This window comes from Microcebus murinus, chromosome 4 (assembly GCF_040939455.1).
Source record: "Microcebus murinus isolate Inina chromosome 4, M.murinus_Inina_mat1.0, whole genome shotgun sequence".
Taxonomy (NCBI): Eukaryota; Metazoa; Chordata; class Mammalia; order Primates; family Cheirogaleidae; genus Microcebus; species Microcebus murinus.
In genome coordinates this window covers 71,356,696-71,375,486 of record NC_134107.1, presented here as the reverse complement: position 1 = coordinate 71,375,486, position 18,791 = coordinate 71,356,696, and the positions used below count along the sequence as shown (strand labels likewise).

The 18,791-nt window shown below is 39.0% G+C and overlaps 1 protein-coding gene across 1 annotated transcript in view; it reads left to right on the top strand.

Annotated features, from left to right (window-relative positions):
- RAB38 (RAB38, member RAS oncogene family) overlaps nucleotides 1-16,072 on the top strand; it is a 57,655-nt gene extending 41,583 nt beyond the window's left edge. Inside the window, exon 3 of the mRNA XM_012745169.3 lies at nucleotides 15,190-16,072. Coding sequence (XP_012600623.2) covers nucleotides 15,190-15,342 — 153 coding nt within the window. The 3' untranslated portion in view covers nucleotides 15,343-16,072. The remainder of the gene's footprint in view (nucleotides 1-15,189) is intronic.
- The last annotated feature ends 2,719 nt before the right edge of the window (nucleotides 16,073-18,791 follow it).

Here is an 18,791-nt window from a genome sequence, read left to right as displayed (position 1 = left end):
GGATCAGAAAGAAAAGCTAAATTGTTTCTGAATAATGTTTTATAATGTAAGAAAGCATGTAATACATCTTAAGTGGTTCTAAGCAACAAAGTTAATATTTTTTTAAGTTCAAGGTTGAAGCAGAAGCATCTTTTATCTGGCAAAGGTATTGTCCTTTTTAATCTATTTGAGTTAGTAGAATTCTGTAAAAACAACCAGAAAAATCAGAACTGAGCTTAATTTTTAAGCTCCAAGAACCAACCCTTTCCTTCCTTCCTTCCTTCCTTCCTTCCTTCCTTCCTTCCTTCCTTCCTTCCTTCCTTCCTTCCTTCCTTCCTTCCTTCCTTCCTTCCTTCCTTCTTCCCTTCCTCCCTTCCTTCTAACTTAGTGAGTACTACTTTATACCTTTCTAGTGAGAGACACCTCTTTTCAGATCACTTATGTTTCAACTCCACTTTCTTTATATTCTCTTCTTGCATGTTCAATAAAATAGCCTCAATTCCTCCAATTATTCTGCATATGTTAAGGTTTTCAGGTACCCCTAGATTTGTATCCACTTGACTTTATAGAAAATATATATTTTTTATTTATTTTTTAAATTATACATTGCTTATGTCTATCTAAAATGTAAATGCATACATTTACAGTGTGTAGATATATAAATGTCCACAAAGTGATATAGTAACTGCAACTGAGGGTTTCCAGATTCAAAATGAGTCAGCCATGTCAGGTTTTGCTTTTCCTCCCACCCATTCCTCTTCCTCTCCCACACAGGTTGTTCAATTAGAGGTTGCCACACTTACATACTTTCTCTCTCAAGTCCCTGAGTTGGCCAATAGCAGTCACATGATCTACGTGGGGTCACTCCTAGTACCACTGTCTCCTAGACTTGGAGTTGTTCTAGTCTTGAGTATGAACATGTGCCTGAAGCTCCTTTCATTAGAGTCAGGATTTCTCTACCTGAGATTGAGGATAGAAGACCTTTCTCACTGTAGCAAAACTATGAGCATATGAGCCCAGAAGCTGTGAGCCTCTTTATATGCAAAAAACCTGCTGGCAGTTGGGGAAAATGAAGCTGACCTGATGGTGTTTAAGAGTCTAATTTTATTTTCTAAGATTCATGGAGTAGCCTGAGTCTTTCAGCAATTCTGTCACTCCGGGAAGCTACCCATAGGTGGCCTAGGCAATCCAAAGGTTTCTGATTTTTTATAACCAATGACTCATGGCTAATCAAGTTGATAAAGTGCACTTGCTCTAGTAAATGGTCGCTTAAACAAATGCCTTATACTTATACTCTCAATTTGAGAAATCTTTTCCATTAAAGGAGCATTATTCTCAAATCTCCCACAAGTTTAGCCACATTAGTCAAGAGCTGGAGATAGTCTCAAGGGTCACCTTCAATTCTGTTTGGAAAAAGGCAGAGTGTAAATTCTCTCCCCCACAGCTGATGAAACTGATACCAGAGAAAGGAGTTGATCTGCCCATAGTGACCAAGATAGTTTGTTGCAACATCAGGGCTAAACTCGGGTCTCCTAATTCCCCCTCCTAAACTGTTCTGAGCTTAAAGGAGCTTCAGTATAATGGCTATCTACACAGAGCAGTCACAATAATTTTTTGGTGATTTTTAATTGGAATTAGTTAATTTTTCTTTCCCTTTCACAGGACAGTTTATTCATAAATTGTGTTCACCTATGTGCTAACAGTGTCTGTATTGGCTGCTGGTAACAATACAAGTGCATAAGTGCCACTTCTGCTCTCAAGAAGTTTATTATCTAGAGAGAAGGTAAAATTTTAAAAGTAATTTCAAATATATGTGATAATAATAACTATAGGAGATTGTAGGAAGTATGTAGAGGAAGCACCCAATACTACCTTGCTGGGATTTGGGGGTGGGGAGCAATTGATCTACCAGAGGAGATAATGCCTTGTCATAGCCAATCAGGCCCATTGTTTCCAACTTTGAATTATCCCACTCTACTCTGTTGAAGTCATATACTAAAAGGCACATATATTTTATTTTTGTCTAGGCTCAGAAAAGTAGAGAAAGGTAAAAATTGTGGTAGCACTACTTAGCTAAGGACAAAAACCACACCACAAGGGTAATATAAAATCAGCTAATAAATGTCTATCCACCAGCCCTCCATCCACAATCACTTCACATGTACCTCCACTACTCCAGATCGGTAGTCACCCAATAGTGTGAAGAGGAATACTAGCCCTGTGAGATACAGCATTGGGTAGGAGTTCCGTGGTCACATAAGTTTATGACTACTGCACACTCCTTCCCTGCTTTGAGATGGGAAGGAGAAAGAAAGACTGCTTGCTTCTCTCTAACCCTCCTATCCCAACCTGAATCTGCCCTTTCCCTATTCACACATTATTAATGCAAATCTTTCTCCTACTCTCCCAGTTCTATTATGTTCTTTGGTTCCCCTCATGTCCTCCCATCCAAGATGCTAAACTACTTTTCCATTTAATGCAAAAAGTTTGACCACATGGCACATTTTGGGATCTTCTAAGACTCTGAGAAATCTTGTGATTAAGAAGCATTTTTGAGTTATTTTTAACTTAACATTTCCTAAAAGTATTTAACTATAAAATGGCCTTTTCATTGTATGAAACTTCAGAACGCACTTTGAGATATCTTACTGTAATTAAGAATTATGTTTGCCTTTCCGAACATTTTTATATATGACTTAATAATAATATTTATGCAATGTTGTATTGTTTCCCAAGTGTTTTGTTTTAGTGCTTATTGTATGCTAACACTATAGCTGAGTTCTTTCACGTGTCTTATTTCATTTTATACACATCCTCAAAACCTTGGGAAGTTGTCATTATTTTTATCATAGATTATAGGCAAAGAAAATGAGGTTCAGAGAGAGGTTTTGATGACTTCCCAGAGGTTACACAGCTAACAATTGGCAGAGCTGGGATAATTCTTTTTTTTTTTTTTTTTTTTTTTTTTGAGACAGAGTCTCGCTTTGTTGCCCAGGCTAGAGTGAGTGCAGTGGTGTCAGCCTAGCTCACAGCAACCTCAAATTCCTGGGCTCAAGCAATCCTTTTGCCTCAGCCTCCCGAGTAGCTGGGACACAGGCATGCGCCACCACGCCCGGCTACCTTTTTCTATATATTTTCAGTTATCCAGCTAATTTCTTCCTATTTATAGTAGAGACAGGGGTCTCACTCTTGCTCAGGCTGGTTTCGAACTCCTGACCTCAAGCAATCCGCCTGCCTCGGCCTCCCAGAGTGCTAGGATTATAGGCGGGAGCCACCGCACCCGACCTTGGATAATTCTGAGTCTCTCTCCTATACCTTTCCCCTTAATGTTAAATAAACAGACACAAATAATAAAAATTCAAGATGCTGGAAGATTCTGAAGCTAGAGAATATACCTGAATTTCATCAAAAAGTTCAAATCAGAATGAAGTGAAATCCTTGTGAATCAGTTAGATGTTAGCAGCTAAATATTTCCAAGTGAGTTATGTTTGTTCTGGATGGGCAGGGGATCTTTAGGTAGACATGGAATAAGAATAACCCAAGCAAAGATTGTAGTAGATCTATCTACTGATAGAATGGGGGTAAGACTAACTCAAGCAAAGAGCACATTGAGATAGAGGGGTCTATGTTCCAGTTCAGCTGGAACTTCGCTAAGTAAGGGAAGTCAGTGGGGATGAGACAGGAGAGTTATGCTGTGGCCATGTTTGTTGGCCCACAGCGTAGTGGTCTGAAATTATTCTGAGTCAGCAATGTGAACCAGAAGTTTGTTTTGTTTTTTGTTTGTTTGAGCTGGGGATGAGGTATGAATGTAACTATACTTTAATTAGAGTATTCAGGAGACAGTCTGGCAGGAATATGGAGAATGATTGCAATGGGGAGAAATTGGAGTCATGTCCCCAGAGAAGAATGTATACAAAGCATGAAGTAGGTAAAATGTGAGCACATCAGACTATAAAGCCTGATGAATAGTGCCTGATCCATGGAAAGTACTCGATGATTATTTGCTGAATAATTAATTGTTTCATTTAGTTACATGATATTTCAACTATTACAGGATAAGAACTTCAAATTGATATATTTCCTCTTTTTTTCTGTTACAAGTTTGTGGAATTAAAAATAAAAGAACATTTTGTTCCATGCCAGAAAGAAGAAAATTATATAGCACATGCTAAGTGCTGCCTCAGGGATGTTGCCCGGGCTAAGAATGAGTTGTTATCTTACTGTGGAATTTAGAAGTTAGACATCAGGGATTTGCTAGGGTGGGGTAGACTTAGGTTCTAGGGTTGAGGCCAGTGTTCTGGTCTCTAAATACAAAGAAGTGATTAAAGATGAATTTCTTTATCAATACATCCATTTTTACACATAGTTCTTGTTACTACATGTTTTCACCCAAGCTAACATTGTTCTAATAATGATGACAAAAACATTAATAGTTTCATCTATGCTGTCTGAAAAAGCAAGAGCTTCAAATTCTCTTAGTAAGGAGTTAGTTGAGGGCTGGGGGAAAGGGTTGAATATAAAGAAATAACAAACTAAATGACTGAAAGGAAATTTTTAAGCTAGAATTAGCCATTCATTCAGTTCCATAAAACGTTCTTAAGACAGGAAGATGATATTAAAATAATCATATGTAATATATAGTCACAAAAATATATTATGCACCTTCTACTTTTGCCCCCAATATACTATTTCTAATTCTCATGATCCTGTCATATAGATATTATTATCTCTGTCTTATAAGTAAGTCCAAGGAAATTAAATATTTTGCTTAAGTACATTTAGTTATTAAATAGAAGAAGTCACTTGAAATATTTTTTGGAATAGCAAGGTATACAGAATTAATATTATTATGTTAAAGAACAAAATCAAGACTCCAACCTAGGTCTGCTTGACTGCGAAGCATATAGTAGGTCAGCTCAATTTTTATAAACTGGTTCAGTCAGTCTTTCTTCCATGTCACCTAAAAAGAATGGTGTCAGATACTAGTAACTGGAAAACAAAGTAAGAACAGGCAGTTTGAGTTGTGAAGTAAATTTTGTCGTGAACATGTTTTCTTTTTCACTCTCTACAGCAATCACCCACATCTGAAATTATTTTCATGTTGAAACCTAAACTTGCCATTCTTCTTGGGTCCTTGTTCAGTCATTCCTTCAGCCAGCCATTCATTGCTTCAGCGTATCTTCTGAGTGCCTGCTGTGAGACGGTGCTGTGCTAGACGCTAGGATAGGCAGTGAAGCTCCCAGGAGCTCCCAGTCCAGTGGAGGACACCCACAGCAAGCCGTTACACATTGACCAGTGAGAAGCGCCAGAATAGAAAGGTGCCTGCTGTAGCCTGGGGGGGAGGGGGAGTCAGGGGAGACTTCCCACAGGGCGTGATCACTGAAGAATGACCTGAAGGAAGAAGGAGATGGGAGCTTGTATGCACTGGAGGATTTGCTACGGAATGTGTCAGTGCTTCATCTGTGTAGGTCATTTAACTTCTAACAAGAGCCTTTATGAAATACAGTTAGGATTGACCTCATTCTACAGAATAAGGAGTGGAGGCTCAGGCTTTCAACTTGTCTGTGGTCCAATAGTAAATGGCAAAACCAAGTTTAAAAGCTTGACCCCAAAGCTCTCTTTCCCATTTACACCCATCTGCTTCTTGGGACAATGGATTTCCAGTCTCAATTCTCAATCATGGCACCCAGAGGTGCCAGAATATAAAATCATTAAATTATACTAAAAATAAATTATGAAACAAAGAATTTCTACTCGTAGTTACCACTCAATAAATAACAGTTTAAAGTGAATTGAATAAGTCTAGCAAATACTGTGGCTAACTAGTTTCTATCTGTGTCTCAGTCAGTCTCCTCAGCTGTAAACTAGGGTGAATAGTACATCTACCTCTCAGGGTGTGCTGAGGGTTAAATGACATTAAATATGTAGTGCAGATGGCAGAGTGCCTGAGTAAGCATTCAATAATAAGTGCTCAATAAAGGTTAGCAATTATTATTATTAATATTTGGTGTCTGGTGGGCCATTTATCTTCTCGAGCTGATGAATGAGAAAGTATTTTAATTGAAGTCTACTGTTCTTCATGAATAGGGTTTATTAAGTCTGGCCAAATGATAGTTTTTATGCTTATTCTTTTTATGCTTATTCTTTTATGCTTATTCTATTTTACTTTTCAAAATCGATTCTTGGGTGCTCTAGCACTGTTTCAGTAAAAGACTTATAGTGAGGGCAACTGAAAAACTACTAAATTGAAAACAAAATGTTTGCCTCCAAATTCCTATCTTTGAAGCTCCTATATTTTCCTTTTCTTCTCCTTGATATCTTCTTAGAATCCATAGCCAACATTTTGTTAGTGCCCACGCCAATGTCTGCCTGAATCCAAAGCCCATGGTTTTGCACTATGCTATGCTCTCTCTCCATAAAAGGAAGGCACATGTCAAGAGTGTGATGCAGAGAAACCAGGTGTTAATTATGCCCTATCTTCTCAAAGTTACCAGATTTGTCTAATAGGCGCTGGGAAGGACAGATCAAGCCATATTGTCACTGATTGTAACATAGGATAGAGTCATGTTGCCAGCGTGGAGAAATGGCCAGCATGAAGGCAAAATCTATGAATGATCTGATTATTATTAGTTAATAATCTGATTAATCTGATTGTTAATTAATTATTAATTAATAACCTAATTATTAATGGTCATTAGTGGTAAGTCATACATTACATATTGGATTTGGCAAATGAATCTCAGGAATAGTAAACTCTAAGAAAGCCTCAGAAACTGTGTCTGCCTAGTATTAGTGTTGTAGGATCTGGTGAAGAAGAGGCAGAGATGGTGAACTCAAATTTTTTCAGGGGCCAGGAATTTAGCAGAAATGAGGAAGGTGGGTGGCAAACTAGAGTATGCACATGCACCCTTTAAGACATTTAAAGTTAAAATACATAAATAAATGAATGAATGTACTGATTAATAACTGTGGGCCAAACGTAACACATTATGGACTGCATATTCATAATTTTTGAGATTTAGAAAGAAAGCAGTAGCCAGAAAGGTAGGAGACTTGGCCCTTCATTCCCTCCACAGATGTTTATGGAGAGGGTGGGTTAAGATCAGGGACTCTGGGCTTGAGTCTCACTCTGCCATTTGACAGCACTGGAACTTTCAAGGAGTGTATGTGGAGTGGCCGGGCATGGGCTGGAAAACCAGGTGCTGAAAGTTTGACTTCCTGTGTGACCCTGGGCAAGTTATTTAACCTCTCTATGCCTCAGTTTTCTCACCTGGTTGTTTGTGAGGATTAACTTAGTACAGGTAAAATACCTAACATGTTACCTGACTTATAATAAGCTATTCATAGGTATCAGTTATTTTGGGTAATATTATTGTTTAGAGACTTCTTATGCACTAGGCACTGTGCTTGGGTCCAGGAACATAAATAGGATAAGATATAATCCCTGTCTTCAAGGACACGGGCAGCAGGCAGTTAGGGTACAGTGGTGAGTGTCAGTGGAGGTGGGTACAAAGTGCCAGGGAACACTGAAGATAACGTTTCTCAGTACTGAGGGAAGGCTACGCAGAAGAGATAACGTTTCCAGAAAGAAGTTGTGCATGCCGCAAGAAGCCAGGAGGTGAGGTACATAACCTGCGTGACGCCAGGCAAGTCATTCACCCTCTCTTTGCGTTAATTTCCCAACGTGTCAAAGAGAGCAGGTTGAATTAATGATGATGTCTAATTTCCCTTTCTCTTTAATATTTGTCAGTTTGCTGGGAGCTTGGGGATGTTCCATGGCTGAAACGGGGTGCCAGAGGCAACTAGGATGATGGGAGGGGGATCTCTTGGCAGATAAGGGAGGGGAGCTAGAAGGTATGAGGCCCTGGAGCTATTGAAAGGAGGGGAGAAAGCAAATTTGAGATAGACTTTGACATCTAAAGAATAAAGGACAGGGACTGAGCCAAGGCTATGGTGGGGGCGAGGGAAGTATTGTCAGAGGGACGCAATCATTGCAGGGGACTTTATTTGTGAACTGTCCTCTTCTCTGTATCCCATTTCTGCATGTTGACACTGTGACTCTGTCCTGTGCTAAAATCCACGACAGTATGGATTGATCTGTCCTTCTCAGTGTCTATTAGAGAAGACACTGTCTATTAGACAAAAGTCTGGTAACTTTGAGACCATAGGACATCATTAAGACCTGGTTTCTCTCACAGCATCACACTGTCCATGGACACCTTCCTTCTGTGGAGAGAGCATGGCGAAGGGCAAAACTATGGGCTTTGGATTCAGGCAGTCATTGGCTTGGGCACTGACAAAATGTTTGCCATGGACTCTAAGAAGACATCGAGGAGAAGAAAAAGAAGAATTGGAGATTTGAGAAAAGGAGTTTAAAGCCAGTGTTAGACCCTTATCGTTCCTGAGACCTTGTGTACACCATTTAGCTTCTCTGAACTTCACTTTCTTCATCTGTAAAAGGCAGGCAGTAATTTCCACTTCAGTATCATAGTGGAGATTAAATGAAATGCCACATTCTGAGAGCAATGTCTGAGACATAGGGCTCAGTTGCAGGGAGCCCCAGTAGAAGCTTGTGACTGCAGGGGGAGGAAATGCGGGGAAGATACTAGGGCAGCAGAAGGACAGAAAGGTTCAGCAGACAAAAATATAGACAGATGTCCACTACACGTGCACCCATGTGAGGTACTAACTAAAGTAAACAGAAAGCTAGCAAAATGTTTGGCACTTATGTGCTCAATAAACAAGCACTGACTCTTCTCAGAGACAGGATTCCTAAACCCCTGTTCTACTTTTTACAGTGGTGGTATTGTCCAGAAGGCCATCTGCTCTAATTAAAATTTCACAGGGCTGAGGAATTTAGTGCCCTAACCTTGGAGCCTCGTGGAAACTTGGTGTTTTGTTTGAGGTTGATTTGTTTGGAAAGATTACAGGAGTATGAATTCTTTGTCAGCTTCTAACTGGGCAGATGTGAACGTTTTCTACTAGAATTTTTTTTTTCTCTCTGGCACTGGGGGTCAAAGATTAAATAATTTGCCATCAAACAGATGTTCTGAAAAGCTAATTAAAAAACTGACAAGGACCCAGGACCTCTGATGGTTAGATCTATATGTCATTCTCCACCGAAAGATCAGAATCACCACCGCTTAGGATTGTTGTATTAAATTATATTTCCATAAAGTTCACAATTGGAATAAAAAGGACAGTGTCTTTAAAGACATTATTAATTATATGAGTGTGTCTTGAAATTGACTGCACATCTTAAATGAGTGGGGAAGCATTTAAAAAATGCCCATGTTGGGGGCCCCATGTCAGACAAATTAAATTAATTGTCTAGAAGGAGGGCCCTGCTAAAAATTTTTTTTAACTCTTCAAGTGATATGAATATACAGCCAGGACTAAGAACTATTGATTTATATATAAAACTATTTTAATATCTGTTTTTTTTTTTTTTTTTTGAGACAGAGTCTCACTTTGTTGTCCAGGCTAGAGTGAGTGCCGTGGCGTCAGCCTAGCTCACAGCAACCTCACACTCCTGGGCTCAAGCGATCCTCCTGCCTCAGCCTCCCGAGTAGCTGGGACTACAGGCATGCGCCACCATGCCCGGCTAATTTTTTATATATATATATCAGTTGGCCAATTGATTTCTTTCTATTTATAGTAGAGACGGGGTCTCGCTCTTGCTCAGGCTGGTTTTGAACTCCTGACCTTGAGCAATCCGCCCGCCTCGGCCTCCCAAGAGCTAGGATTACAGGCGTGAGCCACAGCGCCCGGCCTTAATATCTGTTTTAATCCTGGGAGACACTGTAATGTAATGCATGGGAGCAGGAGGGGCACTTGGATTGGGCCAGTCTTGGTTGAAATAATAGATTGGCCAAGATCATGTTTTGCTCTGAGTAAGTTACTTAACCTTGTTGTTTCTAGCTTCCTTAACTTTCAAATATGGCTATGATCTCCTAATAGACTTTTGTAGGGATTGGATGTGAACATTATTTCATAAATAAAGTACCTGCTTAACTCTGGTAGTTACTACCATTTGTTTTTAGCAAAATGCTTTTTTAGGAATTTTAAGTCTGTTTCTCAGGCATGCTTATCAATATAAATGATAAGGTCTTGAGCAGTGACACAAAGATGAGCATGCAGAAACCTAGAGCAGTCAGCACAATAGACCATGATCTTGTCATATTGCAGGTATGCAAATAAATCACAGTCAGATCTAATCCAGCTGTATGTGTCTTAGAAGTTATAATATATATATATATATGTATATATATATGTATATATATATATATATATATATATATTTCCTTTCTAGCAAAAGATGCTCCAGAGGATATTGTGACTACTCTCTATAATAAATGCAAATAGAAATTTCCAGGTAGTATTTTACACTTGAGCCAGCAGCTCTGTTTCTGAACAATCACCCGGAAAATATGGACTTGGCTGTGTCTCCTTAGATTTCAAGTAGCTCCATCAATTATATTGCAATCTAATTGCCCAAAGGGTCTGAACATGCAGCTCTACCAGGCAGGGTCTGGTTATCCATGCTGGCCTTGGGACAAAAGGGGAGAGGGAGGTTTGCTATGTATTGCTATCCCTTCTTCTGGTCTAGCCCCTTTGGCTGTGGCTTCAGTGGTATATAGAAAGTCAGAAAGACCAGATATGTTGGGAAGTGTGCCAACAACATAGATCAGACTTGCCTAGGTCCTGATTGCAGCCTCCTACCCTTTTTATCCTGCAACCAAGTGCCTCATCCATTCCGTTCCTTTATTTATTTTGAGAAATATTTTGGGGAAGCTGAGTAAAGGGTCTGGCTTCAAGCTTGTGCTCTAAACGCTACTCGCCTTGCCTTTTTGTAATAAGCGTGTGGTAAATATTAGTATTTATTCTTCTCCCTGAGCTCACGCCTGGCCCTACCACTTACTAGTGTGTGACTTGGGGCCAGCCACTTTCTCTTACTCAATCTCAGTTTCCTTAGCTGCAAAATGGAGAAATACAGCACCACATTATTGTGTTCCTCTGATGACTAATTATGGTATGAGGAGAATATATAGATAACATTTATTGAATGTATACTTTATGCCCTTCACTGTTCTAAGTATTTCACATGTTTTAAGAATTAACGTGTACTAATTTACAATCACTTTGAAATTTTTAATTCCCCTTTTACAGATAAGAAAACTGAGTCACAGAATTTTTAAGGTCACTTTTCCAAAGATCACACAGCCAGAAAGTGGGAGAACTGAGTCAAGGGTTTGGCTCTGGGCCTGTGCTCTAAACACTATACCCCTTATGTTTTTAGAGTATGCATACGATAAATGTAACAGTAAATAATAGCATTTGTTCTTCCTTTCTCCTAAAATTTGTAATCTAAAATAGGTATTCCATGGCAACCAGCATCTTGGTGCACATAGTATGTAGTCACCAAATATTTACTAACAGATTAGTTGTTAAAACAGAATGCTAAGGATCTGTATAGTCCTGTCTAGTAATGGATTTTCATAGTACTGTGTTTATTGACACTTCACCTGCAAAAAACCCTCAGCAACTCTACTTGGCCAATTAGCATTCAAGGCTCTGTAGTGGTCTGGCCCCAGATGTCCTTTACAATCTTTTTATGCTTTTGCTGTTTATACAAACCATGCTAGTGTAGGCTCAGTCAGGAATGGGACTTATTTTATCATCTTTATCTTTTTATGCCTAGTACTTAGTGGGAATCTAAATAATATTAATTGGATGAACGAATGTGGCTGTCATTATGAGCTGCTACTATGTTCATATATGCAGTCTAAAACCAGACACCACCACCCCTTGGCTTTGCTTGTTTCCTCTGTCCAGAGCCCCATCCTCTGTGGTCTCACAGGCTAATCCTGACACCAACTAACCTTTGCTTGGTGTGTTAAACTTCACAGACAATTTTACTGGATCATCTTATCTTTTACTAAAGTGCTTCTGATAGGCTGCCACTAAGTAGGCTTAGATTTTAGTTCTTTTTCTCATAATGATGATGGATTTTCATTGATTTGCCCACATTAGCACCTAACACTTCTCATTAGTAGATTTTGTCAATTTGCACATTAACGAAAGAAAACCCTATTTAACTGGCATGTTAAAATATGAGTGGAGGTTTAAAACATATTACTGGCATAGCTAATGTACATTGTATGGGCCCTTTTTAATGTTCAAAACTTGTTTTTCCTTGCATATAAGCATGTTTTTATTATAATATAGGAAAGAGAAAGGAACTAAAATTCATTTAGCACCTACTGGGTCTAAGTAAATTTCCATAGAGGTTGTACTAATTTGCAGTCCCACCAAGAGTATATAAGTGTTCTTTTCTCTCTGCATCCATGTCAGCATTTATTATTTTGGGACTTTTTAATAAAGACCATTCTGACTGGGGTAAAGTGATATATCTCATTGTCGTTTTAATTTGCATTTCCCTGATAATTAGTGATGTTGAGCATTTTTTCATATGTTTATTGGCCATTCGTCTATCTTCTTTCGAAAAGCTTCTGTTCATGTCTTTTGCCCACTTTTTAATAGGTTTGTTTGTTTGTTTTTGTCTTTTTTTCTTGCTCATTTTCTTGAGTTCTTTATAGATTCTGGTTATTTGTCCTTTATTGAATGTATAGCTTGTGAAATATTTTCTAACATTCTGTAGGTTGTCTATTTGCTCTGTTGATTATTTCCTTAACTGTGTAGAAGATTTTTTTTAATTTAATCAAGTCCCATTTTTGTTGTTGCTGTGATTGCCATTGGAGTCTTCTTCATAAATTCTTAGCCTTGGACAATATATGGAAGAATTTTTCCAACATTAACCTCTCTACATTTTTCTTATCTGTAAACACATGGCAGTATCTCATATTTGATATTTGGGGTAAGATTTTTTTGACTCCTTCCCCACCAACAAGCAATAGCTAAATGAGAATTAAAGTATTGGCTTGTTAACTACTGGGTAAGTACCTTAGAACCATCCAAATATAGGGCTTCCTTAATGAGTTATGGGCCTATGAGCCCAAGGCCTGGAAGGCTAAATGAGGCTACCCATCCTTAATGAGGCTACCCTCATGAGGCTACCCTTCCTTAATGAGAGACAGTAGAGGACCATGGAATAGATTTCTACTCAGTCATATAAGCAAGTGGATGAACTCAAGAACAAAGTGTTGATCGCGGTCTCTCTCCCAAAGAGCCAGTCCCTGCCTATATCATATGATTGCCTGGGAACAAGTAGTTCAAGTGTGACCCCAGGGCATGATGCTAGGAAGAAGAAGAATGGCAGATGGCATGCCAAGTATGGGCGATGACTTTAAGGCACAGTAACCTGCCCAGTAGGGCACAGGACAGAAGGATTGCTGTTCTGTATGGACTGGCTTCTGTGGAGTAAGGCAAATACCTAAGCCAAAGGAAGAAATGCCACTCCAACCCTTACCTCAACAATAACAAAATCCATAAGAATAAAAAACTAATCTTTATTGTATAGGGCTTTAAAGATTATATATATAAAGTCCTTAGCAAGTTCACCTTATGAAAATACCAATGTCCACTATATTCTCTCAAGAGAAGCAATGAGGTAAATGTTATAATCAAGACCATTTTATAGTTGAGGAAAGGGAGGCATAAAGGCATGAATACTGGTTTAGTATAAAAACCTATAACAATGATAACATAACAAATAAGCAAAAAAGCAACCAGACCTTTACCTGGTCTTTTGGATTTAGAAAAACTCAGAAGCATTTTCATTAAGACTCTATAGAGGGGAGATGAATAACCAGGTTATTGTCTAGAACTCCAAAGTGACCTTCAGCTTTCAAAGCTGGTGAACTCATGGTCAGGTTTGAAGGATGGGCACATGGTAACCAATATTTATAGCTAATGTCATTAGCCACGGATGCCTTTTGGAAGCTATCGCCACTTCTTAAATTTTCTGCATAATTTGACTTCATGCAATGATGTCAAAATATATTCACAACTTTGACATACATATAAAAATTAGGGATAAGTAGTTCTGCCTCAGATTAGACAACAAAGTCCCATAGTAAAACAATTTGACAAGAAAGTCCTGGTCTCTTTCCATTAAATATAAGGAAGCATATCAAAGAAGTTCTACAAATTTTGATTGAAAACAATCAAACTTAACTTTACTAGAGTTCTTCAACTTTATCACTTCTTATCTGAGCAAAGGTATTTTTATTTTAGTACATTGGTAGTATTCTGTTTTTCTCAGTTTTCTGAAAACAGAAAACAAGGGCAATTTAACCTAGTAATTAAATAAATATTTTAGATTCAAATGTTTGCTCTGATTTTCTCCAACTTAAAGTTTGTTTCATTCTTAACACTAGACTCATTTTTCTGATTTTACTTTTTTATTTAAAGAGTTATATCCATCTAGATTATCTACTGTCTAATATGACAGTAATAAATAACCCTAAATTTCAGTAGCTTAAAACAACAAGGTCAAAATTCTCACTCATGCTACACGTATCATCCTGAGCCGATTGGGATAATTTGTCTCTACCTGATTCTCACTCATAGACCTATTCCAAAAGAATTTCCATCTCTGTGCTTCTGCAATTGCAGAAACAAAGAGAAAAAAATATAAGGAATTGAGCTCTGGCTCTTATTGCTTCTGTATGAAAGTGGCAAATGTCACTTCTCCTTACATTTCATTGGCCAACAAAAGTCATATGTCCATGCCTAACTGCAAAGAGTCCAGAAAGGCACACTCTCCTTGTATTTGACTGGAGGGTAGAGAGCCAGAGCTATTTGTGAAACCACTACTGAATCCCAAAAAAAGGCTTCTTATTATTCCTATTACATGTCAAGGTGGCAGAGGGTAATTTTTATAAATCTAAGACTGAAGACACATGTTTCTTCTACAATATCATGCTATAGTATAAGAATATGTGAGAATAAGAAAATTGCTCTCTAGTTTAAATTTACCCTACTAAGTGATGACATCAAACACTATTTCTCCTATATGACAAAACAAAGTAAATATTTTTTTTACTTTCATGAGGGACTAGAAGTAGAGTTCTTCGGAGGAATACATGAGAGGGAAGGGAATAGGAAGAGGATGCAAGGATGGTGTATAGGAAGGGATATTTGAGTGAATTGACAAAAATACTGCCCTTCATCACAAATAGGCCTCTGCTCCAGTGTTATTTTAGAGTACTGAATAAGAAAATCTGTTTTATTTTTTTTCCCTCTTAGGAAAACATAAACATCGATGAAGCCTCCAGATGCCTGGTGAAACACATACTTGCAAATGAGTGCGACCTAATAGAGTCTATCGAGCCGGACATCGTGAAGCCCCATCTCACATCGTCCAAGATCATCAGCTGTTCTAGCTGTGCCAGATCCTAGGAGGCTCCTTTGCTGGTATTTGATAGGAGTAATTGCATCATCCCACGAATATTGTGCCTCAGTCTTTACCATTTTGGGTAAACGTCAGGATAGAGAAACACGTGGCAAGCCAAAGACCTATGCCTGTATTCTTTTCTATAAGATACAAAAAAAGCATTTGTTCTTTTTATGTTTTCCCCACCATCAGCACAGTGTTTACAAGCTTTTTAAATATTGAGTCTGTTGCAAAATCCTGTTGTGTGGCTGATCAGAATTCTGCAGGGCCAGAGTCAGCCCTGTAATTTGTTTCTTTAAATCAGCAAAGGGCTCAGGTCTTAAAGAGAAGAGGGGGAAGAGCAAACTAGCTGTCAATGTAAGCATTGGCTTTCGCCTTGCCCTGGTGTCGTTTTCCAGTCTTCAATACATTCTCCGATGGTCTGACAGGCCTATTAAGTAGATGTCATATTTTCTCCAGAGATGACCTCCATTCTCAGCAGACCTAAGAGTTGACTCTGATTTAGGCCTTCTGAGTCCTGTACATAGGATTCTTATGCATTTGTTGCCTTTGTTGTCACTTGCCAGGCCCTGGATGTTGGTTTAACTGAAAACTGTATGAAAAGACCTGTCCCCTATATGTGCCTTTCTGTTAGCTTTCTCTGACTCAAGCTGTGGGACTCTTCTGTACATGTAATATATATTATATATATTTTCTCAAGTGAACAATAAAAGATTAAAAGATGCTGTTTCCCTATTTATGAAATTGCTGTAAGTTTCTTACTATTGCGAACTTGTTTGACAGTGTCACCATGATTCTCAAGATCCATTTCTAAAATTTTATTCCAGAAGGGAGATGACAAATATGCACATAAAGGAACCACTGGACACTATTAAAACTAGGATGAATCTATTTCATCTACATCTACTGTTCATATTGACAATTAGGCCAGAGACTCAGCAATGTATATACATTTTTTGGTTAATCAGAGGAATATGTCCTCATATATTCTGATCAAAAAGGTGCCAAACCAATTAAAATAAAAAGAAACAACCAAAACGTACATGGTGTTGACTTGATTTCACAGTGGCTGTGGTGCTGATATGTACAGGTAGCTACTATTTTTTTAATGTCATTATTTTTCATTGATATTCATAACATATTCACAAAAGGCTTATCTTTTGTAACAGATGGTTTTTGGTGTCCTACCCATGTTCTCTTGACAGTCACTGTTTCCATGGCACCAACCACGGGTTTCCTATTGTGGGTGTTTGTGACCCTTTCCCTGAGGGCATTTTCTGGCCTCTGGAGCAGTTGGCCATGAGGCAGGCAGGCCCAACATGCCAGGAAGTTAATGTCTCTAGGAGCAGCTCTCCACCACTGGTAGCAGGGATCAGGGGATAAATATCCCAGTTCCTTGTTCCTCAATAAGGACAATTCCAGGGCATGTTTAGTGCAGCCTCTCAGAGGTCCCTGTGGGATCCTGGTTCCCACAAGGGTAACCTTTCCAGTTGACTCACTCTTTATTGGCTTCATATGCTTCCTTCCTTTCTTCCCCAATCCCGTACTGGTGCTTCCTGGGTTTACTTAACAAATAAACAACTTTCACTGAAATCTTTGTCTCAGGGTCTTCTTATGGAGAAACCCAACGTAAGTTAATTGCGAAAGAGGTGGTCCTAGGAAGCAGATCCTTAGGATGAGCTTCCTGAATTGAGTCATTCACCATCCCCATGATAACAAGGCCCCCTGCTCATGGGTAATACAGCAGAGCTGATCTCTGATCTCTGCTGATCAGCTGATCTCTGGCACACTGTAGCACCATAATTACAAAGACTGTCCTCAGGTGGATAGAATATAGATGGAAGGAAATGCTATGACTCCTGTGTTTGAAGAGTGTAAGATTGTGGAATTAGTTAACAGTCATAGAAACTCTAAAGGAAAAAAAGTATGGACCCAGATAAGCCAACACTTAAGGCAGTAGATAGTCTATTTATATGAGGGCACTTTTTCATGAGTTAATTTTTAACATTCTGACATCTGGAGTTGATCCTAATATGCTGTTGGAATGACTTGGCTCCTTTAAGCATGCAAAGGCTATTATCCTAACATAAATGGTGCAGGTATGTCAGAACTACTTTGGCAAAGTACTGGAGAAGAGATACAGGGTCTCATAGGAGTGGGAATGTTAGTATTTATTTTGAAAGGCAAGAGAATCTACCAGCTTATTGTGTTCCTCAGGAGAACCTAGAAGACGGTCCCTTTAGTAAAGTAGTAAGAAGTGCTCCAAAAAGAGAGATACCAGGATCAGTGAAAAGCTCATTAATGGCCATTCTCTGTAGGCCAGATTTGATATTATAGAGATGTTGCTGTATTTTCCAGGAATGACCCCTGTGTGACTAAGGTTCAAGATGTAATAGACTATTAAATGATATTAGTATATTTGCTGCTGTGTCCTGGACAGCTAGGACCAAAAGATAGAAGTAGGAGAGGAGTCTTTCACTACCACTTCAGAAAATGAGCTTCCCCTTCCCACAACCTCAGGTTCTACATAGAGGTCTTGATATCCTATCAGAAAACATAGTAAGGGTTTCACTAAATCTACAGCTTCAGCTGCTCATTGTTTTGGGCTCCTCGTGCCTATAGATTAGCAATTAGAGAGGTAGCTACTATGCAGACAGGGTTAATTCATCCTAATGATCAAGGGGAATAGTGTTGCTGCTAAATATTGGAGCAGGGAGAAATGTATTTGGAACTCGTGGGATTCACTGGGGTGCTTCTTGACGCTTCCATGACTGATGATAACTGAAAGAGAACAGTTGCAGCAAAAATACCTTGACAAGGTCAAGTAGCCAGAAATTCCAGCTCCTAGGGATGCATGTCTGAGTGATTGTGCCACAGAACGATCCTAGACCAGAAGCAGCCGGTCAAGAAAATGGATGTGTTAGAGGAGGCAAATGATACATATCAATTATGATCTCAAGTTAACTAGAATAGTAGAGAATGTAGCTTGTCCCACCAGCCCTCCTTCTTAGAATTATGACCAGTGACGGACACACTGAACTTAACATGCAGTAAGAGTGAACCTGAGTATGTAAAGTGTGGACTATTGCAGACAATAGTAGAGGAAATGCCCATATCCCCTTGACTTACGGCCTCCTATTATAATCCCCTGCAACTCTGCCTCAAAGCTTTCTCTGGATGCATGGGGCATGTTTGTCTTGCACACTAGACAGGCCAGAGTACTACAGAGTCAACATCTCCTGGAGAAGCTTCATCCAATACTGACATAAATTGGCTGATATATACTCCAGCTTCCTCACTCCTCAGGTGGGATAAATCTGATGCTTGTTCTGTGCACACCCTCAGAGGTCCCCAATGGGACCGAGGCAAAGTTTCACACAGTGGTAGCCTCAAAATCACAACCTTTTTGGTTCCCTTCCCTTCTCTGTCTCACTTCTCTATTCCCCTACCAGTG